The following is a 25823-nucleotide window of genomic DNA, read 5'->3' on the forward strand; positions in this document are numbered from 1 at the left end:
TGCGGTAACTGAGGCGCAGAGATGTTAAGGGGCTTCCCAAGGTCACATAATTATTATGACGACGACGATGTACAGGTTCAAAGATTGTAAGTGAGCGGATTCTCATGGAAAGCATCTCAGACCACTGCTGTAGATCTGGCCCAGGTACAGCAAGCAGAGGACTAAAGAGGCATTTTGGCTTCCATTCTGTCAGGAGAGACTGTGTCACTTCTAAGCTTCTCTCGTACTTTGGGCTCTTGATGCAATCTGAAGAACACTCTTGCAGAGTTTCCCACAGACTTGAAACGGGAAAGCCTTCCACCTTCAGGACTCTAGATGGCTGGATGCCATGGCACCGAGAGAAGAGGAGCAGTGTGTCCTAGTGGATAAAGCTTGGGCCTGGGAGTCAGAGGACCTGGTTCTAATCCCATCTCGCCACTGTCTGCTACGTGCCTTGGGCAAATCGTTTAGCTCCTCTGTGCCTCAAGTCACCTCATCTGTAAAATGGGGATTAAGATTGTGAGCCCCATGTGGGACATAGCCTGTGTCTAATCTGATTAGCTTGAATCTTCTATCCCAGCACTTGGTACAGTGTCTGGCAGCGATTAACAAATACCATTTTTTTTAAAAAAGGCTAGTTTTTCCTACTGATGACAGCGACTGATAGAACCCATCCATTCAAAGTGATTCTTATCACAGTCCCCTTAACTAAGTCACATGCAGTCACCAGCTTTGCTTATCTTTGCCTGTGGCAGTATGATAAGGCATCACCTCAAGAAACTCACACAGTTCTTCTGTCGACTTGATCTGGACACAGCACGAGGACTAGGCTAAAGCTTTACACCAACGGGCACCCAGAAGACAAACCCACCGGAAGAGCTGCGGCTTTTACTGTGATGTGAGAGAGTCTGCCAAGTCTAAAGGTCGGGGGGTGGTTGTTCTTGTTGCGTGTGCTCTCAATACCCAGCCCCGCCACTTACCCAGCTGGGCCCAGAGAGGGTTGTACGGATGAGTTTTAGCCAGCAGATTCACAGACGGGGAGGTGCGCTTCTCAGAGAAAGCTTTGATGGGAGGATGATCAATGGGCATGACAGTCGGCACCCAGGCCAGATGGTAGGTCAACACCGCTGTCAGTAGAGCAGCAAAAAACCTAAAGGGAAGGTAAACAGTCACCCGAGCAATCATTAATGGAACCTGACAGATCAGTGACCCGGTGGGACCCTAAAACAGGAACGGGAGAGCAGCACGGCCTAGCGGAAAGAGCCTGGGACTGGAGTCACAGGAGGCCTGCGTTCTAATTCTGATTCCCTTGTTGGCCGGCTGTGTGACCTTGGACAAGTCACTTCACTTCCTCTGGGCCCCAGTTTCCCCATCTGTAAAATGGGGATTAAATACCTGATCTCCTCCTTAGATTGTAGCCTCCTATAGGACAGGGACTGTGCCTGACCTGGTTATCCCATATCTGCACCATTGTTTACCATGGTGCTAAGCAAACAATATGGGCTTAACTACCACATTATTACTACTCTTATTATTAAGGATGGCGTGGTGTCCTCAACCAACAGGCACGATGGGCAATCACCAATGGGCCAGCACTGCTTATCAGCATGGCCTTGAGGATATGGCATGGGCCTGGAAGTCAGAAGGACCTGGGTTCTACTCCCGGCTCTGCTGCTTGTCTGCCTCATGACCTTGGGCAAGTCACTTCACTTCTCTATGCCTCAGTTACCTCAACAGTAAAATGGGGATTAAGACCGAGAGTCCCATGTGGGACAAGGACTGTGTTTAAACTGATTAACTTGTAAGCCCCCATCTAGTAATAATAATAATGTTGGTATTTGTTAAGCGCTTACTATGTGCAGAGCACTGTTCTAAGCGCTGGGGGAGATACAGGGTAATCAGGTTGTCCCATGTGAGGCTCACAGTCCTCATCCCCATTTTACAGATGAGGTCACTGAGGCACAGAGAAGTGAAGTGACTTGCCCACAGTCAACTGACAGGTGGTAGAGCCAGGATTCAAACCCATGACCTCTGGCTCCCAAGCCCGGGCTCTTTTCACTGAGCCATGCTGCTTCTCTAGGCTGTGAGCTCACTGTGGGCAGGGAATGTCATTGTCTATTGTTGTATTGTACTTTCCCAAGCACTTAGTACAGTGCTCTGCACACTGTAAGCTCTCAAATACAATTGAATGAATCTATCCCAGTGCTTAGTAGAGTGCCTAGCACATAGTAAGCACTTATCAAAAGCCATAAAAAAACAAAAAACAAAAAGCAGCCCACCCTGACCTCATCAGAACACCCTCTGGATCAGAAAATTTGGAGTGAATACAACACTGGTGCAGGAAAGACGGGAAGGAGACGGAGGACGCCCTAGAATCCACACTGCAAACTTAACTTGGAGTCCCAGGTTTTCTCACTGTCTGGGGCCCACTAGTGTCTTAATCCAGCTCTGCTCATGATTTTGGCAGATGTTTGGATTCAAGATGCTGAGAACAAGGAAGCCTACTGGTTTTTGTTGATCTGTTCAATTAGAAGTGTAAACTCTTTGAGGAAGTGCTGGCAGAGCTGGCTTTTTTCCAATGTGCTGGACATCATGGTAAGCCACACGGGTTCGGTGATCCTGGGAACGGAATACAAGTTCCAGATAGTCTCTCTACAAAGGAGAAGGGGGAAGGGAGGCGGGGGCAAAAACACAGAGAAGACATAAGCATTTCAGTCAGTCATGATATTCGAGGGGGATGGAGATCACGGGCATGTCCTAGCTTTTCAGTGCCCTCCCTTCTGACCCCACTGATTGTTTTCTTATAAATGTCATTATCCTCAAAGGGTTCCTGAGTGGTCATTTCAGCATTTAGGAAGGCACACAGGTTTTTTCAAGGGACTCTAAGGCCTCACTTTAGTTCCCAGTTTGGTTTCTCAGAGAGCATTACAAGCCAATGCAGTCCTATTAAAAGGAACAAGTCTGCCAGGATATACTGAGGCTTATCCATGCAAGAAAGAACACTTCTGAGTGCAAAGAGGATTCTTCGCTCTGCTTGCAAGCGGGTAATTATTCACAGGCTGAATAGAGTGGGATGATTTTCCTCAGAGAGTAATGGTAGTAATGAGATGCAGCATGACCTAGTGGATAGAGCACAGGCCTGGGAATCAGAAGGATCTGGGTTCTAATCCCACCTCCACCACTTGTCTGCTGTGTGACCTTGGGCAAGTCACTTCACTTATCTGTGTCGTAGGTCCCCCATCTGTAAAATGGGGATTGAGATTCTGAGCCCTATTGTAGGACATGGACTGAGTCCAACCTGATTTGCTTGTACCCACCCTAGCGCTTAGTACAGTACTTTGCACATATTAGGTGTTTAACAAATACCACAATTTTTTTTTTTTTTTTAGTAATAGAAGCATTAAGTTCCCAGTTGATGCAGTGTACTGTACTAGACATTTGGGAAGTCTACAATAAACAAGTTAAATATTTCCTGCTCACAAGGAGCTTACATTCTAGTAGGAAGGTAAACATAAAACTTATCTTTACAACACAAGTAGTCTAAATAAGTAACTACTGCAACAGACACGTCCTCATCTTTTGGGGTATGCTGGCAGGTGAGTCCGAAATGATGGGTTTCTAATACTCTTTCTGATCCCTGATACCTAAAACATATGTGCTTTTCCACCACCAGAACCATTTACTAAACTCTATCACCGAAGGGAAACTAAGAAAAGTTAATAAATATTTTGAGGGGACCATCTTGGCCAGCTAACCCAGAATGTAGCAAATCCCTAACATTTTAATCATGCTTATGAAAGCAAATTCCTCCAAGTCGTTTATTCTTTTCCTTGGGTATGTGACCTCAGTTTGCAACAGCAACCGAATAACCAGGTGACCAGGATCAAAGAATATTTCTGTCCCAGGCAGTCATTCAATAGCATATATTGACTACTTTGTCCAGAGCACGGAACTAGGTGCTTGAGAGAGGATAATACAACAGAGTTGGTAAACATGTTCCCTGCCCATAAAGAGCTTAAAGTCTAGAGAAGCAGCATGGCTCAGTGGAAAGAGCACGGGCTTGGGAGTCAGAGGTCATGGGTTCGGATGCTGGCTCTGACACTTGTCAGCTGTGTGACTGTGGACAAGCCACTTAACCTCTCTGTGCCTCAGTTCCCTCATCTTTAAAATGAGGATTAAGACTGTGAGCCTCACGTGGGACAACCTGATTACTCTGTATCTATCCCAGCGCTTAGAACAGTGCTCTGCACAGAATAAGCACTTAATAAATACCAACATTATTATTATTATTAGAGGGGAGACAGGTATTAAAAAAACAGACAGGGAATAGGGGAGATGATGGCTTAGTTGGGGAAGGCCTCTTATGATTTGACTAAGGCTTTGAAGGTGGGGAGAGTGGTGGTCTGTCATATGAAGGGGAAGGGAGTTTCAGGCCAGAGAGAGAAGGTGGGGCAAGGGATCGGTGGTAAGATCAAAATACAATAATAATAATGATGCTATTTGTTAAATGCTTACCATGAGTCAAGCACTGTTCTAAACGCTGGGATAGATATAAGCTAATCTGGTTGGACACAGTCCCTGTCCCACATGGGTCTCAAAGTCTTAATCAGTTAGTAGGGTGGCTTTAGAGGAGCGAAGCAGGTGGGCTGGGTTGTAAGAAATCAGCAAGGTAATGATGGAGGGGGAGAGCAGACAGAGTGCTAAAGTGCATGGTAAGGGGTCTCTGTTTGAGACGATGGTGGATGGTTAAAAACTGGAGGATCTTGATCTTGAGGAATGGAGAGACATGGATGTATTAGTTCCTTTTCTGCCTACTGGTCAACACTCCCTAGAGGAATGTTAATCTGTCAATCAATCAATGGTATCTATTGAGCATTTAAGTTGTGCAGAGCACTGGTCAAAGCACTTGGGACAGTACAATAGAGTGGGTAGATGAAATCTCTACCCACACGATGCGAGACAGTAGGGGAACTGGGCTAGGCCATAGAGGGGCATGGATCCCAAGGGGCATAGCTCACGAATGGGAGTCCTGCTTTGGGCATGAGAGGATGGAAAAAGTCCGCAGAGCCTAGTGTTGGTGAGATAAGCCTCCGACTTGACTCCAAAACCTGGTGGGGTAAAGTCAGGTCAGGGAGCGGTGGAGGCCGGAGGGTCGGGGAGATGGGCTGCCAGCCGGAAGTGAAGTCGCCACCTCCAGACAGCCTCCATCTAGTCCATGGGGCACAGGAGGCTAGCCATGGCTGCCTGTCATTATCATTTCTGTTAAGGGTATTGTTCCCACAGCCCAAATGCTGGTGCCTCTGAAGCCTTTAGGAAAAGGAGTTTGGCACTAGCCCATCTACTGAAAAATGAATAAGTCTTCCAAAATTCTCAGTCAGCATTTTCAAACATCTGTGCTAGATGAATGCAAGAAAACCCAAACTCGGGTCACGATGCTGCTTCCGCACCCTGATCTCTTCTTATGAGCCAGTGCTAGGCCACAGTTGCAGTTAGTCACGTTGCCCTGAGCAGTCTGTGAACCACGCAATTTTACTCTTCTTCTAAATGCCCAAGAATCTTATATTTGTTCAGATAGCTCCTGCGATAATTGTGAGAACACTGTTTCAACTCTTTACCCCTCTTTCAGAGGATTAAATTCCTATTCATTTTACCAAATAGAACTGTGAAAAATCCTAGTTACTTTAATACTTTCAGGGAGTCCTTCATTTTATTGCTTTGCACTTCCTCTCCACCAGAGTCTACCTGAAGCAGTAAGAAAGGTAGTTAACCTACTGATTTGCCCTTTCACTCCTGTAGCAGCGGCTCTAAGATAAAGTGCAAAGGTGAAAAACCCAGGACCCTGAGGCAGCCCTATCCCAGGGCTCTGGTTCTATGTGCTTAGATATCCCCAGGCTTCTGGAATTCCTACAATCCTTGCTTATGGCATTTACAGCTACTGGTCTCCCTTCAATGAGCATCCATCAGTTGTAGTCCCCAAAGTAACATTTCGGACAAGATCACAGGATCATCATATCTTCTCACAATTACCTTATAATTGTGGTATTTGGTTAAGCACTTACTATATGCCAAGCACTATATTAAGCATGGGGATAGACACAGGATTATCATTCTCACATGGGGCTCACAGTGTAAGTAGGAGGGAGAACGATTATTGAATCCCCATTTTGCAGATGAGGGAACTGAAGAGCAGGGAAGTTAAATGACTTGCCCAAGGTCGAACAGCAGGTAAGTGATAGAGCCAGGATTAGAACCCGGGGTCCTCTGACTCCCAGCCCCTGCTCTATCCACTAAGTCCCTTTCGAATGCTTCCCTTTAGAGTTTAGAGCTCATGTTGTATTTAATTCTTTGGTTGGGTCCCTCCTCCTGATAATTCCTTCCACTGGTCAGCTGGGGCACAGGGCTCCCCACACCTCCATCCAATCCAAGCTACTGCCCATCTCAGCTGTGCACAGGCCCAAAGGAAAAAGAATGGCAATGAACTCTTGGTCTAGCATCTTGCATCTGCCCCAGGGCTTAGCATAGTGCTCTGGCATGTATTCATAATACCATTAACTAGCCAAGGTGGAAAAGAGAAGAGTACACATACATCTTCTGTTTAGGACCATACAATTCGGCCCTAAAATTGAACATGCTGGACTTCAGGAAATTTCAACTCATTTTGGGCTACTGCTTGTTTCCCATTTTAAATAAAAGTTTGCCACCTCCATACCTGCAAAATTGGCAAGGGTTGCTAATGGGAGCTGCTTCCTGCCCCATGGTAGACTGCTTCATGCTTTGTCAATCCCAGGCACCCATTTTGACTCAAGAAACAGGATGACCGTACTATTTTTGCTAAAAACCATGACAGTCAATGCCTTCTACTGAGCAACTTTCCCTTCACTCTCACCCCACTGGGAGGTGCTAAAGGAGGACGAGGCAAAAGGAGAGTGGAAGGTTAAAGCCTTCTAGCATTATGAGACATCCACTCTGGAGATATCAAAATGCCATGGAACCTAAATGGAGTTTTCTCCAACCTGGAGGTAAAATTCCAAGTATTCAAAATGAGCAAGAGCAGATTGGTGCTGGGGCAAAGTACGTCAACCAGACTGGTCACGATGATTCCTTTATAGTTTTCTTAAACTGTGTAGGGTATTCTGCCAAAATTCTGGGATATGTGTTTATTCTGAGGAGGGTGGAGCATGGTAGCTCTGGTCTCATTATGCACTTAGTCACCATTACCTAAAGCCCAGACGCAATGCTTACAAGTGACCCCAGCAGAGAAATCGTTGTGATCTTTCACTCGGAGCCTATGAGGCCAAGCAAACACCAAACTCGACCACTCACCTGAACTCTCCCAGAGCCTCCATGAGACGGCTGACATAGATCTGCACTCTCTGACTTGACTCCGCGATCTTTCGGCACGAGATCATGGCCTTAGTGGAAAAGAAAACAAACAAAATGACTTCCTGGGGAACACATTCCTTTGCAACCTATGTGTTTGGCTCTATTCACAAGGCAAAATCTTTTGATCAATCCTAAACACAACAATAAGAGCCTTGGAATAACCAAAGATTGCTATCTCTTTTCCTACAGGAACCAATATCTGATCTCTAACTTACCACACCCACCATGTTTTCCCTCTCCTAGACTGAGAGGCAACATAATTACTCAAGGTTTGAGAGCCCAATCTACCATCTCCAAGCTGCTGCCAAAATCCATCCCTTCCTCCCTTCGAAACCTCTGCTAAAGACTCCCCTCCTCTCAGAAGCATTTTTAGACTAGACCCAGCTAACTCCATCAATTAATCATTCACTAACAACTTTTCCTGTCTCCCCCATAACAGACCACTTATATTTTGAGCAGGGCTGTTATTCATGCTTGTCTGTCAATCAATGGTATTTATTAAATGTTTACTGTGTGTAGGGCACTGTACTAAGCGCTTGGGTGAGTACAATACAAAAGAGTTGACAGAAACGATCTTGTGTGATGAGTTACACGTCCCTTCTCTTTACCTTTGTTTGAATGTAGCTGTTTTGTCCAGCCTCCTCCATCACATTGAAAGCATAGGGACACTGGACTGGATCCCTTTCTTCCTTCGCAGGAAGAATGTGAATGTGTTTTGAGGAGTGTTCTACAATGCTCTGCACATGAACAGTTTTGTTGATTGATTGTTTCATATTCCCCACTCCCACTGGCTGCACGTCTCACACCTCTTTCTCCCCAGAACTGGCCCACTCGATTTACCTTTTCAATTGCACTCTTCAGCCTGTTCATGTGGGATTCAAACAGAGGGAAGTGAGAGAAGAAGAAATCCTGAAAATTTCTCTGTGCTTCCTCTCTATCCGATAGGGAGAAGAGAATGCTGATTGCGATCTTCTTTCTTCGAATCATGGCTGGGTTGGAAGTGCAGCTTTCGTCAGCCAAGCTAAATGTCTCCTCCGTTGACCTGGGTGAAAAGGGGGAGTAGTAAATTTCCAGTATTCCCCTCTGTGCTTCAGGTAAAATACTCATTTCAAGGAATGACTCTTCAGGACCAATTAAACAGCAGGGATCAGGAGATTAGCTGGAAATTGATCCATTCCTCAGTTTTCTCATCTCAAAAATGGAAATAACCTGAGTTCGTTGGGTTGTGTGAAGGAACAAAAATGCTTGTATGGTTTTTAGGGTGGGAACACAAGATCTTTGGCAGTAGAAGCTTCACCCGATATCAGCACACCGTATAGTGTTACTTAAGGATTAATGCAAAACGTTCACTTGAGTGTCTGGAATTTTCTTTTTTTTTGGGTCTGGCTGGAAGGTAAGTATATAAAAGGGGGAGATAAACATTCCTGGAATTTTGTCCATCACAAGAACCTAAATTTTGAATATTTATTTTCAGATGTCATTAAAACCACTAGATGGAGTTACAGCTCTGTGTGCTAGATTCAAGTATCATCGTTGAACTACTCTATTAATTCACTATGAATCCCAAAACTAGGAATTACCATCTCCACACTTCAAGGATGGGTGGAAGGCTCAAATCCAAGTTGTCAAAATGCAAACCAAATTCAAGTTGGCTGTAACAGCTTCTGATTTTTCAGAGTTTTCAATATACTTAAAATGGTTATGAAACAATGACACAGAGTTAAATATTACAGCCTTTGGAAAGTCAAGGATTTACATAATAATAATGATGGTATTTGATTAGCATCTACCAATATGCCAAACACTGTACTAGACATGGGGGAAGATGCAAGATAGGTCGGCACAGTCCTGTCCTACATGTGGCTCAGAGTCTAAAGAGAGAGAACAGGTATTAAATCCCCATTTTATATATGATGAAACTGAAAAAAAGAGAAGTTAAGTGACTTGCCCAGGGTTACACAGCAGGCAAGCGGCAGAACCAGAATTAGAACCAGGTTCTCTGACTCTCAAACCTCAGCTCTTTCCACTAGACCAAGCTGCTTCTTACTCTCCTGCTTCGAAACCTTTTCGCCTCAGTTGTCAGTATAGAAATAAGGAGCAAAGTTGAATTTTTCTAGCATCTTTCTTCCAAACAGTGTTCAGTTTTGTCATTATTTTATTCATCTTCAACACCCCTGGGAGTTTTTATAAGGACAGCTACCTTTACCCCACTTCAGTAGTGGAGAAACTGAGGCATGGTGAAGTGAAATGGTTTGATGGTGATCATTCAGGGAGGGTGGAATTGGGACTTGAGTTTTAGCCTCACAACTCCTACTCTGGTAATCCAATCTCCACAATACATTGACTTTGTACCCTCAGCATTTTAAAAAAATGCAAGTATCTATTTCTTTTTCCAATGGTTGAATTAGTAAAAAGAGGAGGGGTAAAACTTTCTCTTTTCTGGCAAAAAACTCAAGAGGTCTTCTTCCCCTTCTAGACTATATACTCACTGTACTCAGGGAACATGTCTACCAACTCGATTATACTGTCCACTCCCAAGCTCTTAGTATTCAGTGCTCTGCACATAACTAAGTGATCAGTAAGTATGATTCAATCAATTCTTGAGATTTTCCACAACCTTCTAATTAGAATGATGAAATTGTTCCAGGCCAACATTCACATGCCACTATTTCAAAAAGCGGGTGCTGCCTCCAAATTCTTGCATTTTGCTTTTGGACCATAACAGTTCGGGTGGATCATATAAATCATCTGTGTCTGGCACAAATGGTTCTTATACATGTCATAAGGTGCTGCTGTTTCAGTCCATGTTTTCCTACTGCTCCTTTTGAGGGCAAAAGCTGAATGTCGTCATTCAAAATGCACTCGACTGTGTACTGGAAACAAGTAGGCAGAACCAATATGAGCTTTTTGGACTGAATGAAGTTCTGAAAGGTTCACCATCCTAGGAACAACAATGTGTGCTGTGGATAATAATAATAATAACAATGTTGGTATTTGTTAAGCGCTTACTATGTGCCGAGCACTGTTCTAAGCGCTGGGGTAGACATAGGGGAATCAGGTTGTCCCACGTGGGGCTCACAGTCTTAATCCCCATTTTACAGATGAGGGAACTGAGGCACAGAGAAGTTAAGTGACTTGCCCACAGTCACACAGCCGACAAGTGGCAGAGCTGGGATTCGAACTCATGAGCCCTGACTCCAAAGCCCGTGCTCTTTCCACTGAGCGACGCTGCTTCTCCAATGGATGCCTCTTCTGCTAAGGACACACTGCAGCCGCAAATGAAAAGAGTGTGTTACAGCTCATCCTAACTACAAATCCACTCGCAATTCAGTCACACTGTGAAGCACAGATTCGGTCTGAGGGGGAAGAGGGCTACCCAACGATATTCCAGAAGAGTTTTAATTTCTCTTGGTTGTTGTGTGGCCCTCATCATTGCTACAGATTTAAAAAGCCAATGGGACATAAGTCTTCAGGCCATTCACACTTCACCAGCAGCTGTATCAACGCTGACACAGTGTGGACACAGTCAGTGACAGCTGTGGCCTGTCAGCATTTTAAAAGGCACACAGAGTTTCATGCCCCTTACTTTCATTTATGGACATATGATGGAAGAATCTCTGGAAATGCATTTTTTCAATGGCACACATCAGTGGTTCGGGGGCAGTCTTTGCAGTGACTCTCTTGGGATTTCCCTCCTAGGAGTTAGTACTGTTTTCAATGTGTTTACTATATGGGGCAGAACCAGTGTGATAGCGGGTTTAAGCGGACAGCAGAACTTAGCCAGTGACACATAGCCATATGTGAACTAAAGCCAATCAAAAGCACCTCAATTCACATACTAAAACTGCATCATGCCAGGCCTAAAAAAGCCAAAGCAGAGTGGAAATGAAAGCTGACAACCTGGCCTTACTGTACATTCCTGGGGAAGAAAGTGGGCAGAGAAAACCAGTCCCAGGACAGACAACCATATGAAATCTTTCCCTCCCTGTTGGACTTTCTCAAAATCAAATCTTCCGGCAGCAGAGTGAAATCTTAGCCTCCTGGGCTCTTTTACTTTCAGGAGTCACAGGGATCACATACCAAGTCACTTAATTTATATGATCTCTCCAACTCATAAGCTCAGTCTTTCTGAAAAAATGCCAAGTTCCAGGCATGGAATTTGCTCATTCCAAGCTAACATAGTGCCTTTTGTATTCGCTGTCTAGCCACCACATGCTAGCTAGCTATGTGTTACTAAGTTCATGAGATTCCCTCCACTCCCGGCTAACTGTTTCTTTTCTATTTCTATTTCCAGTGAGGCTCTAACTTTCAACTTTTCCAAGTAGGTCTGAAGCCATGTTCAGCTCCCGCCACGCTTCCTGCCAGGCTGGCCCAGAGGAGAGGCAGCCCACTGCATCCGGTTTCAGACAAAGCATCCACACAGCCACTTTCTCCAGCAAGAGGAAACTTGCCACTTACCACCTTGGAACGATGCCATTTTCTAAACTTGTTGTTTGGCTCCGGAGCCAGCGGCGCTGGTAACTGCTGGAGGAGGAAGAGGTTGGCGAGGGGAATGGAGTAACCAGCAGACTGCTAAGTGAGGCTGTTAAAAACAAAAAGAAAGTTGTGCTGAGAAGCACATCAGATCAAGAGTGTCCCAGAGTGACCAGCTTAAGGAAAATGTGTTCCTGCTTGATTTTTGCGGGTGGGAAGCAGGGAGGAGAGTTAGGGAGGGGGAGAAAGAGGAAGAGTGGAAGATCAGAGGCCTTGGTAACATTTGCTTCCAGCACTATAGACAACAGATTTAATACAGCTGTCACAACTGGTTTTTTAATCTCACATCATTTAAATTTGCAGGGGAAGGGGGTGAGACTTTTTTTTTTTACTTTTTAAAAGGAAAAACTGAAGGGCAAGAACAATAATGAATATAAGCATCCATAAACATTAAAGCACTTCATCTGAAACTCCATCAGGTGCTCAGCATTTCCCACCATGGTATCAATCCCACATACTTACAAAAAAACAGGAAACAGAGCACTCCACCGGAGCCTCTGGGGACAGGTAGTCTTTCTCTCTTCTAAATAGGCACCGACTTCAGTCTCAATCCTTCCTATCCTTAACCGATGGAACCTAATTTGGTACCCAGAAACCCTTGTGAAACTGTTCTACACACCCACACTGAATTTGTCTGATAACTAATTGAGAGGTAGGTCAAAGAGATATTTCTTTTCCTTCAAGTGTCCTTTCAGCATCAAATTCCTTTAAGTGTTGATTCCTAAATAAAGGTCTTGGACATCTGCAAAGATCTTGTGGAACTGCCCTTGCAGAATTCACGCAGGAAACATATAGAGGCTAAAGGAATTAAGAAAGGAATTGATTCCTCAGAGGCCCACAACCTTAAGTGCAGAAGCTAAAAAATGAGTTAACTGTATTTTAGACTGGAGGAGTGAATACCTCCCCCGTCCACTCCTTCCTGCAATCAGGGCAGGAAGGGTGGGTATGTGGACAGGACCAGAGGTGGGTGGGGAGGGGTGGGTAGAAGAGGAAAGGGGCAGGAGAAGGAGTAGGAAGGGGAGGAAGGGCCCCCACAATGCTTGTAGACATGGAGGTGGTGTGCATGTGTGTGTGCATGTTGGGGAAGGAGGAGGTGTTGGAGGGGGGAAAATCTTTGCTGGCCCACAGAGCAAAGGCTTAATAAACCCCATAACTAATGGCTCCACACTGCCTCTCAACTGCTGGTGCACCCCCTTCCCCCCTCAATACCTGCTGTAAATTCCTCCAATCTAGGCCTCTGTTTCCCACCAGGAGAAAGCACTACCTTGAGACCCGAAGATGATCAAACCCCAGGTCCTATGAGACCTAAGTGACTGTACCGCTATACCGCTATTTCAGCCCAAGTCAGGGAAAAGGCGGAAGAAGCTCGATGTATGGGAGAGTCAGGGAAATGCTGGAATGTTTGCCCACGCCATGCTCATGGTACTTTGGCAGAACCAACACCTGCTGCCACCTGGCCATGATGGAATAGAATTGGAGAACAGTGACCAAATGACGGCTGCATCATTTACTCCCAGATATAACATCTCCCACTCACAGGGGAGGGGTTGTCGTGTTGCAGTCCGTAAGATGGTACACGGACCGACCCGGAGTGATTTCTGAATAGCCAGTGGGGGGGGGGGGGGGCGGGGTGATACCCAGATCAGTTCTGGGGTTGTTATGGTCTGGACATGGTGTGACTCCCAAGTCGGACAGTGTGTTTTGTAGAGCGTGTTGTTCGTGAACAGATGTGTAGTTATGGTCTCCTAGAGACGTGTGTGGACTCCCAAGTCGGGTAGTGACTTGAAGAGCGTGGTGTTCGTGAATAGATTATGATAGAGGTTATGATAGAGGTTATGAGGGCCTTAGCATGCTTGTTAGCAGATGTCATTTATCCTGTATTTCCTCATGATAATAAATCGTGATTGTTTAAATGAGTGACTGGTCTGAACTTTGTGCTCCTCTTTCCCGGCCATATCCCGAATCTGCCTACCCAGGTCAGTGTACGGATCTTTTTGGGTGACACCCAAATGGGGGTTAAGGTGACATCAAGTCCTTCTGAAAGCCCACCCCTTCTGGGAATCTTTCCCTGACTAATTTCTGTTCTACTCACCCTTTCTTTCTCTCTCCAGTGTCGGCAACTCTGAGTAAAACTCACACTTGTGTACCCACAACTGCCTGTTGCACTTCTATATCTACTTCTACATTATTTACAGGCTTACCTCTAAGATTTTGAAGCATCTACAACAATTAGAGAGACTCAATAATAAGAACAAACTTTGTATCAACTATTAGAAATGGAGAGAAATGCATCATATTTGGAAAATGGGAGTTCTGTTTTGAACATTTAATCAGAAACACTTGAAGAGTCAGGAGACGTTTGGAAGAGAGAACCAAAAAGAGCACAGCAACAGAGGTGTTGCCTTAGGAAGAAAAAAACATTAAATCATCCCTAACCTAGGCAAGCAGGAAATCACGGACAATACCAACTCTGTTGTATTGTACTTTTCAAAGCACAGAGTATAGTGCTCTGCACATGGTGAACACAATAAATATCACTGGCTGATTGATAATTAGAGAATAACTGAAAATATTTGAGAAGCGAGAACATCAAAGAACACTGAGCTTCCTAGCCAAAAAGAGTAAAGGTACATAATTTGGAACCACAGCAATTTTGAAAGGGAAAATGAGCTGAATTTTAGAGACAATTGTGGCAAAAAAATGATCTCCTCTAAGAGAATAAGTGAAAAGTTCAAATTTAGGTCATGTAGACACAAAATGTGCTTTGAAGAGGTGCTGCTTGAATCAGGGTGGGCGGTGACCTGCAACACATCTTCATCTTCAGCTTCTCCTCAGAATGAGAAATTTGATAGCCACCTGAGTGGGCCACAGCATTTTGAGAAGAGGCGTTATAAAACCACGGGGCAGATTTGGACTGCTGCTGTGCCCAGAAAGGATGGAGTCAGAGGCAACCAGAGAGGTCTTTACCACCACCTGCTGGATGTGGGTGGTTTGATGGGGTTTGAAACAATCAAGTCAATCAATCAATCAATGGTATTTATTGAGTACTTCCTGTGCGCAGAGCACTGAATTAAGCAGTTGGGAGAATACAATACAGATCTGGTAGACGTTCGCTGCTTACGACAAGCTCCCCCTGCATAATCCAGTTTGAATACCATGCATATCCCCTCAATTCTTTTCTTTCTCCCGAGTGAGTCCCTGCTTCCTTGAGACCTCGAGGGTAGGATGTGATAAGAAATTTAAAACGTGGCTCCTTAATGGACCTGATAAAAACCAGCTCGGGAACACGGATTAGATCTCAATCTGAAATCCCATTTTGGCTAACCATCTCCAATGGGTTTCATTTCACAGCGTTAAGTCACCTGGAAAGATCATTAAAAGCTAACACCTCCGGTCCCACTGAAAAGCATAAACTTAAAATCCCCATGACCAAGTATTATCCAAGTATTTTCAAGGCAAGGAAGCTCCCATTCACCTGAAATGTCCAAGTAATCAGGGGAAAGCACACCTATGGATCCTAAATCACCTGAATACATCGAAGGGCTCCACGATTCTATCTCGTGCAGTGAAAGGAAATGCACCCGGCCCTACCTGATCGTGCGATGCCACTGTCCCGATCTTCACTCTGGCCTCTACTTGGCATGTCAACTGGAGTGCTGTGCGCTGAAATGGAGACCACAGGCAAGCCTGGTTATCAGGGTCCTAGGGTGGGCCCAGAGTTGGTATCTGTTCCCCCGGCAACACCGTTTCTAAACCCATGGTGCGTTTTTAAGCTTCATCCAAAGGCACTTATGCCACAGATTATCAGCAGGAAGTTTACAGAGGAGTCCAGAGAAAATAAACATGGTATTTAGAAGAAAATGGGGGATGGAGACAGCATAAACAAACTTGAGAACGAAGCCCTGACCCATAACCCGTAGCTACCCTCTGATTGAATTAAAGACAATTCCAGTTGGTCCTTTAGGGTTCAAGGAACGGAAAACAATGACCGACAGCAAACACAGATCCCAACACATTCCTCTCATTTCAGCTATTATCATTAATCTACTTAAATTACGATTTTGGAAAGGCAAAGTGCTTTGTAACCACTTCAAGTAATTCAATAGTGCCTGCACACAAATTGGGCCAAAGAGGACACTCAAAATAAAAGCACTTCATCAATTTAAAACAAAACAAAAAAAAGTTTCTCCATTTATATAACCCACTCCTTGGAAGGTAGGAAATGGGCTTCTGTTCCTCTCCAAATATTTCCCCTTCAAACTCTTCATGGGGGAGGAGTATTATTGTAGGGTTGGTTACTTGGCTGGACTCAGTTGCCATCATGACTTTTCTGGAGTGCCCCACTGAGAATTAAAGCCTTCTAGGAACACATTACTCAACACTAATTACATATCCAGATGGGCAAGAAGGTAGAACAGATTTTGATGCTAGAATCCTTGGCAAATCGTAATACTGAGAGCCTGGCTTATATACTCTCTGTTACCTTTAAGTAACAAATTAAAGGGCAGGGTGTAAACATACCAACCCCAAGGTAGTCAGGTGTTGGCGTCAGCTGGGTATCCGTTAAACTTAGTGCTCGGAGGGAAACCTAGTGCTTGGAAGGACAGTGTGAAGCAAACACCCAATCCGGTAGCCGTAGTCGGTAAATACGAGTGGTGAAGATTCCCTCGAACTTGATAACCAGGCCAAGACTTGAGAAGCAGCACTGTTGTAGAGATTCGCTTCCCATACTCATAATTAGCAAAGACCAGCTAAGACTGAGGTTTCACCTATGCTTCCTCTCCCCTCAAACTCAGTTCACTAAATGTGCCTGGCATATGGTAAGCACTTAAACACCACAATTATCAATACTATTATTAATAATGCTCTCCCTGACCCTAAGGGGGTTCCCTTTTTCCAAGGAGGGAGGAAAGGGAGTTTCCGGCTCTGAAAACATTATCAGGCTAAAGGTGTGCAAAAGAACCAGGATCAACAGCACGGAAAGGTGCAAGCAGTCAAGGGTAGCAACTCCTAGTAAAGGAGACATGGGGAAATCAGGAAAAATAATCCTCTTAGAAACGTTAAGGGCTCGTTTCTGACCACAATCCGATTATGTAGGGCATTAGCTACAGTAGTGGCTCATGGGGAGCAGGGAGAAGAAGAGGGGGAATCTTAAAAGATGATGCTCTTGGCTGCATTTGACATGGGAACTGGTCATTGAGAACCCTTTGGGTTTCAAGAGGGGATAGGAAACAGCTCCTTGCAGTGTGGGGGATGGGTGGAGGCGGGGCGGGGCGATGGAGGTCACCCCGTGATCACATCCACACAAACCTGCAAAGAAAGAAGCACTCCGAGTGAGTCGGAGAAGTCCTCCTTCAGTCACCCCTGGCAGCAGTTTGCTGCTGCACAACTGGAGCACACCTGGACACGGCAACGGACACAAACACGCAGAACAACAACAACAAAAATACACACAAAAAATAAAGACGGATTAAAGACAAGGCTGGGAAACGAACTCAAACAAAAAGGGGAAAAGAATAAATTCTTCTCCCCACCCCTCACCCAATAAAATGAAATGTAAGTGATGAGAGACACCCTTTTCCCCTTGTTACCTAGGTTACTTCCATTTCGACCGGCACCCAAACCGGTCAGATTCGAGCTCATCTTCCCCAAATTGGGGTCGTGGTTGATGTATTCAAAGCTATCTTGCAAGCTAAAATGAAAGAGAGGAGGGAGAGAATGAGAAGAGAAAATCTCAGGAGATTATATTGGCAAAGAAGGGAACACTAGAACCCACATCCTTCACTGGGCATAATTTCACCCTTATGTGCACATACACAAAATACACACGCACACACATTAACTTCACAATGGCAAAAAATGGGTGCCCACAAATTGAAGAAACTCCTTTTCCAATAAATGACCCAAATTTCATAGCTGTCCAAAGGAAATGAAACCGTAGTTTTGAGAGGATTATTTTCAGGAAAATTAAGGAATGCACAGGAGGGAGCCCCGTACAGAGGCTGAAAAGTAAAGAATCCAAAAAGCATTCTTAGCGGGATCCACCCCTTCAAAAAATGTACGGGGAGCAAAATCCAGCCATGTGAATGTTTGCTGGTTATGGAGAGTAGGCTCTCTCCATCACATGACTCCCATTGAGCCAGGGCTAGAATTACTGTAGTTCAAAATGAATTTCAAAAATGCATTCCAGAGAGCCGTGCTCCAAGCCTTGTTAAGGCTTTGAAGTTGAGATGAGACAGAAGATTGTAGGGTGCTCCACTTCTCAGACCATACAGGGGCTTCCCTGGCCTCACATCTAATTCCAACTGGGGCTCGTGGCCATTCTGTTACTTCGTCAACTGAGCCACTCTGACCAAACTTCTTTCATGTCACTCTACACCCTTTCTGTTTCAGGGACCAAACCTGCTAGCCAGGCTAGCCCACGCTTTGCCTTTTCCCACCTCTTATGGAGTCATACACAACTTTTCTGTGACTCAATTCCCTCATCCATCCCATGGGGATTAGACACCTCATCTCTCTTCCTTAGACTGTGAGCTCCATGTGGCGCAGAGACTGGATTGGAACTGATTATCCTGTACCTACTCTAGGGCTGAGCATAGTGTTTGTTACATAGTAAGCGCTTAACAAATACCACATGCTATTCCTTCCTTTGTGGAGATCCCAGCTTTGTCATTTGTCAGCTGTGTGACCTTGGGCAAGTCACATAACTTCTCTGTGCCTCAGTTACCTCATCTGTAAAATGGGGATGAAGACTGTGAGCCCCATGTGGGACAACCTGATTACCCGGTATCTACCCTAGCACTTAAAACAGTGAGCACTTAGCAAATACCAACATTATTATTATTATTTTCTCTCCATCAAAATCTTTATTCAAGTCCCAACTTCCAGAACTGATCCCAGTGGGTTGAGTAGCTCCAACAGTCAAGTAACCAAGCTCCAGCTGGTACCTTTCCCTACAACTTGGCATGTCTGTGTATTTAATAATAGTAATAATAATAATAATGGTATTTGTTACATGCGTACTATGTGCCAGACACTGTTCTAAGCACTGGGGTGGATACAAGCAAATCGGGTTGAACACAATCGCTGTCCCCACAGTCTCAACCCCCATTTTACAGAGGAGGTAACTGAGGCACAGAGAAGCAAAGTGACTTGCCCATCGTCACAAAGCAGAGAAGTGCCGGAGCCGAGGTTAGAACCCATGACCTTCTGACTCCCAGGCCCGTATTCTATCCACTAAGCCGTGCTGCTTTTCTATTTTTGAGTAGGTAGTTGTTTGCATAGGTTCCCAACTTTTGCAATTATAGGAATCTCTCTGTTCGGCCTCCTCGCTTGAAATGTAACAATTTGAGGATTGTAAATGTGCTGTGGAGACAAGGCTGAAAGTCAAGATCCACTCAACAAAGAACAGGTGCTGGGCCAATGGGTTTAAAGGAGCTGTAGGGGAAGCAATTCCCTTAAAATGTCTGCCTTCCACATAAGACACGCCACTGCATGGGGGTGTGGAGGGGGCAGGGGGCCCATGGAAGGCATTTAAAACCTCGGTTGCAAGAGCCATGCTATTTTTTAACAGTATTTATTCAGTGCTTACAACGTTCGAGGCACCTGTTGTAAACCCTGGGATAGATACAAACTAATCAGGTTAAGCACAGTCCCTTTTCCACATGGGGCTCACAATCTCAATCCCCATTTTACAGATGAAGTAACTGAGACACAATTAAGTGACTTGCCCAAGGTCACACAGCAGACAAGTGACAGAGCCTTGATTAGAACCCAGGTCCTTCTGATTCCCAGTCCCGTGCTCAATCCATTAGGCCACGCTGCTTCTGTTCTGGGCTCTGTGGACAAGCCTGCATCTTGCTAATCTCAGGTCAAAGAAACTTGCAGAATCTACTTATCCTTAAGAGACTTAATGAAATCTGCCTAGAGTGTCTGCTCAGAACACACAAATTTTCACCAATACTTTTTACTCATGCAGCTCAGAGGCATTATGCTGAGGCTGTTCACATGGGGCTTTCTCTTCATTTCTCCCACTTTTTTCATATTAACATTATGGGCTCATGTGGCTCGCCTTACTGGTTCCTGTTTGTTTTTGTTTAATATTTAAGCGCTTACTGTGTGTCAACCATTGGGGTGGATACAAGTGAATCAGGTTGGACACAGTCCCATGTCACACTTGGGGCTCATAATCTAAGGAGGAGGGAGAACAGGTATTGAATCCCCATTTTACAATTGACTAAACTGAGGCATAGAGAGGTTACGTGACTTGCCCAAGGTCACACAGCAGGCAAGTGGTGGAGCCAAGATTAGAAGAGATGTCCTCTAGCTCCTAGACCTGTGATGCATCCACTAGGCCACATGGTTGTCCACCACGCTTTGGTCTTTCCTAATCCTTAGATGTTTCGCCAATCTGCCATCTTCCCCCAGGGGACATTCTGCCATCAGGATATCCTGGATAGGCTGGGAAGGGAGGAAGCCTCTCGGCTCTAGGAGAATGTTTCTCCCACAAAGATCTTGTTCTGCCGATGCTGGCTTGGCTTTTCAGATTCAGGCCAAAAGGACGATTATCCTCTATACACCCGCTATCAGAACATATGTCTGGTTCCCCGCAGACATGGATACTGAGTGTGCTGCCAGTGCTAGCTGACTGAAAGGTGAAATGTGAAATTAAATATGGGTGAGAAATTTCTATCTCTGCAGAATTTAAAAGTTGTTCGAGATTTTAACACGTCTTCATCAGAAATGCCATCGATGTGGTCGAGGTTAGGTAATTTTGGAAGGGAAGGTAAATATAGCCACAGTTCCATATGGGGGAGATGGAAAAAACAACTCAGCCTCCCACAGAAGGAGCCCAATGCCTGGTTCCCCCCACAACAGGCAGCAGCTGAGCAAGCTTCAAATTGAACAGTCGCTGGATCAACTATGTATTTGCTCCTAGTGGCCTAGTGGAAAGAGCACGGGCCTGGCGGTCACAGGACCTGAATTCTAATCCCAACTGTGCAAATTGCTTGCTGTGCACCTTGGGGCTGTCATTTAACTTCTGTGCATCGGTTTCCTCAACTGCAAAATGGGGATTGAATATCCGTTCTCCCTTCTACATAGACTGTGAGCCCCATGTGGAACAGAGGCTATGTTCATCCTGAGTAACTTATGTCTATTCCTGGGCTTCGAACAGTGCCAGACACATAGTAAGTGCTTAATGTATACAGTAATAATAACAAAAGTAACTGGCACTGCACCCCCAAACCTTAACCCTAGCCAGGGGCCTTCAGAGAGCTCTGGAGGTATACTGAACTGCAGCCAATTGCTCTACACAAGTTAGGCTGGGTTCAAAGATCCCGGACCATGAACTATAAAGGAGAGGGAGAAAGAAGGGAACCAAGTATGTATTTAAACTTTCTCCTTTGTTTCAACTGCCTCTCCCACTGACTGCTCGGAGGATAAGTACCCAACATGTTTAAAAACCTGTTGTAATGTCACAAGTGCTTAGCACATAGTAAATGCTCAATAAATATCACTGATTCATTAAAAAATATGAAACGTTCCCCCAAGTGATACTGCAGCCTGAGTCCAATCAAGCAGTGGTATTCCTTGAGTGTCCAGTGGATGCAGAGCACTGTCATAAGGCCTTGGGAGAACACAAACTGACTAGATACTCATGGCTCCTGCCTTCAAGGAGCCTACAATCTAGTGAGGTAGACGGACGATAAAATAAATTACCAATAGATGGGGGAAGCAACCGAGTATAAAGGTACGTACGTAAGTACTGTGGCAAGGAGGAGAAGTAGGAGATATGGGAGTCCCTCCCCATGGACTGGTGATGCCTCTGGGCCTCAACAATACTAGTCATGTCCTACTGAAAAGTGGTTGAATTTCAGAGTTTTAATGAGTGAAGATCTGGATTTTGCTAAACCTGTAGGGCTCAGGCTGAGGAAGCCTCAGTTCCTGGGAACTGAGCCAATGGAGAACTCTCTTGGGAGCTACACTGTGGGCTGGGGAGGGCCCCAAGTGTCCACAGCAATCAGTAATGAGACTCCAACCATACCGCTAGGCCCACCATGGTCTGATTTTGTTCCTCAATGACCACAGACCTGCCCTATGGTCCAGAGGGAGAGGGATGGCAGGGGTCCCTATGCAGGCGATAAATAGCCAACTAGTGTTTCCCTTCAGTCAATGCCACAGCGACAAATGACATACAGTTCCAATGACCCCTGGGGGAACTGAGATATTGGCTCCCACAATGTAGGTGGAGAGGATTAACTGTTAAAATGCTCCAATGGGGCGTGTTAGAAGAAATAAAGGGTGCTCCCCATTTCTCCAAGATAATGGACATAAATAACTAGAAGTACTGAAAAACTTAGATCAAAGAGTCCAAGAGTGAAACCTCTGCTCCCACCATTTCCCAAACTGTTTACATAGAGCCATCCTCAATTTTTCCCCTTTCCCCACCCCAAAAATCCCTATTCTGAGCAGAACCATCCCAGTACAGACTATCACCACAAACTAAGGAAGATGAAGCTTGGTGAGCAAGATCGTTGGTCCAACTGGTGGCCCAGCCAGAATTTCAAGCTCTGCTCCTCACTTTCTGAGACAGATGTATCCAGGAATAGGATTTGAGATAAAGGCAGGTGGAAGGACTATAGAGTCTTTCCCAAAGGTTAGGGGGAAAAATTGTGACATCCTCCATTAGATTCTAAACTTCTCGGGGAACTTTATACTCACTCAAGACCTCATACATACAGCGTGCTCTGCCTAGAGAAGGTGATCGACTGCTACCAATGAATAACCCGAATATTGAGCACTGATGAATTACCTGATTATCTTGCATTTATTCCAGGGCTTAGTACAGTACCTGGCACATATTAAGCTCTTAATACCATAAAAAAAGAATGTGAGGATAAAGGAGCCCTGGACCATTTTATGGCTACAGTGTTCAATCAGTTGATCAACACTATTTATTGAGTCCTTCTGAGTGCAGAGCACTGTATGAAGCATCTAGGAGAATATGATAGAGTTGGTAGGCCTGATTCCTATTCTCAGGGAGCTTGCAATCTAATGGGGGAGAGAGACTGATTTTAAAAATTAGTTACAGACAACAGAATGTAATGAAACACATGTCAGTGCTGCGGGGCTGGGGTGGAGTAAGTATCAAACTGCTTAAAGGGTTCAGATCCAAGAGCCTAGGTGACGTAGAAGGCAGGGTGACTAAGGAGAGGCAAAGAGAGGTTAGTCTGGGAAGGTTTCTTGGAAGAGATATGATTTTAGAAGGGCTATGACGATGAGAAAAGTTGTGATCCGTTGGATAGGATAGGGGTGCTATCTCTTCCATTCCTTATGGGAAATGGCAGAGATGCCTGGTGTTTCTCTGAGGGCATGACAGAGAGGCAATTAGAGGTTGGTCATATGTCGCTGTTTTTCTAGTCCCTCAAGGAAGACACCTTACTTGAATGGAAGTAATCTTGTCGCTTGCTGAGATTCCATACTCATCACCAACCTGAAGGCAACTCTCACTTGAACATACTTCGCACACTGAAGATTGCATAATTAAGAGAAAGCCCTCTCCATCTTCCTCTTAGCCCTATTTTCTCCTCTTCTGCTCCTTCCCCACCAAAACCAAAGAAATGAGGGAGGCGGAAAGTCACACTTACTTATTGGTGCTTCCACAGAAACTGCCCACTCGGGCAGAGAAGACTTTGCTAATCATCAACTGTGGGGGAGAACTGGAAAAAATTTTTAAAACATCACATTAGTAAGCAACATTTTTCCAATGCCTGCTCATTCAGACATTCCTGAAACGGACAGCAAGTCTCACCGTATATAGTGGATCTTCAAGGTAGAACCCTTGTAACTCATTGCCACAGAGCCAAACATCATTTCACCAAGCATATTGACATCAGAAGCTGGTCTAGTGTACTAGTTACAAACAGGAGAAAAACATAATTATTACTATATTCATTAAACACTTATTATGATCCACACACTGTACTAAGCGCTTGTGAGAGCATAATACAACAAGAGCTGGTACACACGCTCCCTGCCCACAGTGAGCTTTCGGTCTTCACCATATAGCAATCAATCAGTGGTTTTTATTATTGAGTGCCTGCTGTGTTCAGAGCACTGTACGAAGCACCTGGGGAGAATAGCACAACAGGGTTGGTAGACAAGTTCCCTGCCCACCAGGAGCTTGGTCTAGCAGGATTTACTGCTGATGAAAATGCTAGAATTGTCTGCTGTGTGACGTTGGGCACATCATTTGACCAGCTGGGCCTTCATGAGTGGGTTCCACAAAGGTCCAAGAGAGAAGACAGCTTTGGTTGTGACTGGACTCCAGATGACTGGGGTACAGCGCCACGAGGTCCCCGCTGAGTTCCTTCACCACTGGAGCTGTTGGACTCTGAGCTTTATCAGATGTCATTTTGGTCTTTCTACTTTTTTCACCCTTCCCTATGTGTTTGATAATAGTATTTTTTGATTCAGATATTTAAGCGCTTTTTACGCATCAAGCACTGTTCTTCTAAGCACTGGGGTAGACACAGGTTTATCAGGTTGGACACAGTTCCTGTCTAATGTAGGGCTCGCAGGCTAAGTCGAAGGGAGTAGGATTTAATCCCCATTTTTCAGTTGCGGAAACAGGCACAGAAAATTCAAATGACTTGCCCAATGTCACACAACAGGCAAGTGACAAGAGCTGGGATTAGAACCCAAGTCCTCTGACTTCCTTCCTCTTTCCCCTAGGCCAAGCTGCTTCTCATTTCCTCTCAGTCTAACCATGAAACCAATCCCCCATCTCACTCAGACTGTGAGCCCCTGGAGGCCCAGGAACTGTGTCTAATTCTCTCCCAGATATTTTTTGGCCCTGTGCTTAGTATAGCGCTATACTAGCATTACTGCTGCTAGGCAGAACGCAAACCATTTTCCCCATTCCAGATGCAAAAAGAGGGTAAACCTCAGTCCGTAAACTAGCAAATCCCCTTCATCCGATCCATGGAGGTCTTCAGGGTGCGGTGAACTGAATCGCTGCATATCCATTCTGTCGATCAGGCTCTGTTCCTTAGCCTCTACAACCTTCTAAATTGCAATGTGGATCTAAAGGGAAGATAAAACTTCCAGGAGACTATAGCCCCTTCACTGCCTGTGCTTGATATTCTGTCATCTCAGAAACAGAACTCCCCCGTCCATGCCAACTCCAAGCAGTAGGAGGGGGTTTGCCTTATGAGATCAGGTTCTCTGCTTCATTCACGTGATGGAGAAGAGACTCATACCTGGTATTTGGGAAGTTGCTCCCTGGTGTGTTGCGGAGTGGCCGCTAAGGGATTATGAGACGAGACACTCCCGCCGCTCCCGTTGCTGTTGAGACTGCTGCTGCTTCCATGGCTGCTCGCCTGACAGCACTTGACTGGCAGTTTGATGGCGGCGTCCTCTGTTTTCTGGGTTCGGAGAGACAAGTACGACAAACAAAGCTTTCTGTACGTAAGGATGCGTCACCAGTCATCTTTACTGGCAGAAAACCCTTTGCCGCCTCAGTGTGTTTAAGCAAGGTTGCATCCGTCGAGACTGGCGCTGGCGTCAGGGCTGACACAAACGTGGCATTGATTCTAAATTCTTCCTCGTTCAGAGAATGAGAAGCCAAACGAGGGAGCTATTTTTGAGTTTCATCTCCTCACTCCAAATATTAAATATATTTAATGCACCACACTCTGCACAGTGATTTAACTATGAGACATATCAATTTTATCACTCAGCTGCCTTATGGGGAGCTAGAGCCTGATTAGTGGTACTTTCTGTTCTAGGTTCATGCATCACATAGTAAATGAAAGTGGGCTTTCCCTCCCTGCCCCATTAAGAAGCACAAGTCACCACCGTGTCTACCAAACTCAATTTTCAGCTCAAAAGACCAAATTGGGGCAACAGAAAAATAGAGGAGAATA

General features: G+C 45.1%; 1 protein-coding gene across 6 annotated transcripts in view; it reads right to left on the reverse strand.

The window, feature by feature from the left end:
• FNIP2 (folliculin interacting protein 2) overlaps positions 1–25823 on the reverse strand; it is a 113610-nt gene that overhangs the window by 32613 nt on the left and 55174 nt on the right. For 4 of the 6 annotated variants that reach the window (XM_007673049.3, XM_029076563.2, XM_029076561.2 and 1 more), the window contains exons 3-13: positions 25158–25322; positions 23708–23808; positions 23544–23615; positions 17487–17587; positions 17206–17295; positions 15487–15558; positions 11821–11944; positions 8203–8404; positions 7303–7391; positions 2485–2631; positions 960–1129 (exon numbers count right to left, since the gene is read on the reverse strand). In XM_007673049.3, coding sequence (XP_007671239.2) covers positions 960–1129; positions 2485–2631; positions 7303–7391; positions 8203–8404; positions 11821–11944; positions 15487–15558; positions 17206–17295; positions 17487–17587; positions 23544–23615; positions 23708–23808; positions 25158–25322 — 1333 coding nt within the window. The remainder of the gene's footprint in view (positions 1–959; positions 1130–2484; positions 2632–7302; positions 7392–8202; positions 8405–11820; positions 11945–15486; positions 15559–17205; positions 17296–17486; positions 17588–23543; positions 23616–23707; positions 23809–25157; positions 25323–25823) is intronic. The other 2 variants (XM_007673050.3, XM_029076562.2) reach the window with 1 other exon arrangement.

The sequence above is a fragment of the Ornithorhynchus anatinus genome, chromosome 12, assembly GCF_004115215.2.
Source record: "Ornithorhynchus anatinus isolate Pmale09 chromosome 12, mOrnAna1.pri.v4, whole genome shotgun sequence".
In the NCBI taxonomy this organism is placed as follows: Eukaryota; Metazoa; Chordata; class Mammalia; order Monotremata; family Ornithorhynchidae; genus Ornithorhynchus; species Ornithorhynchus anatinus.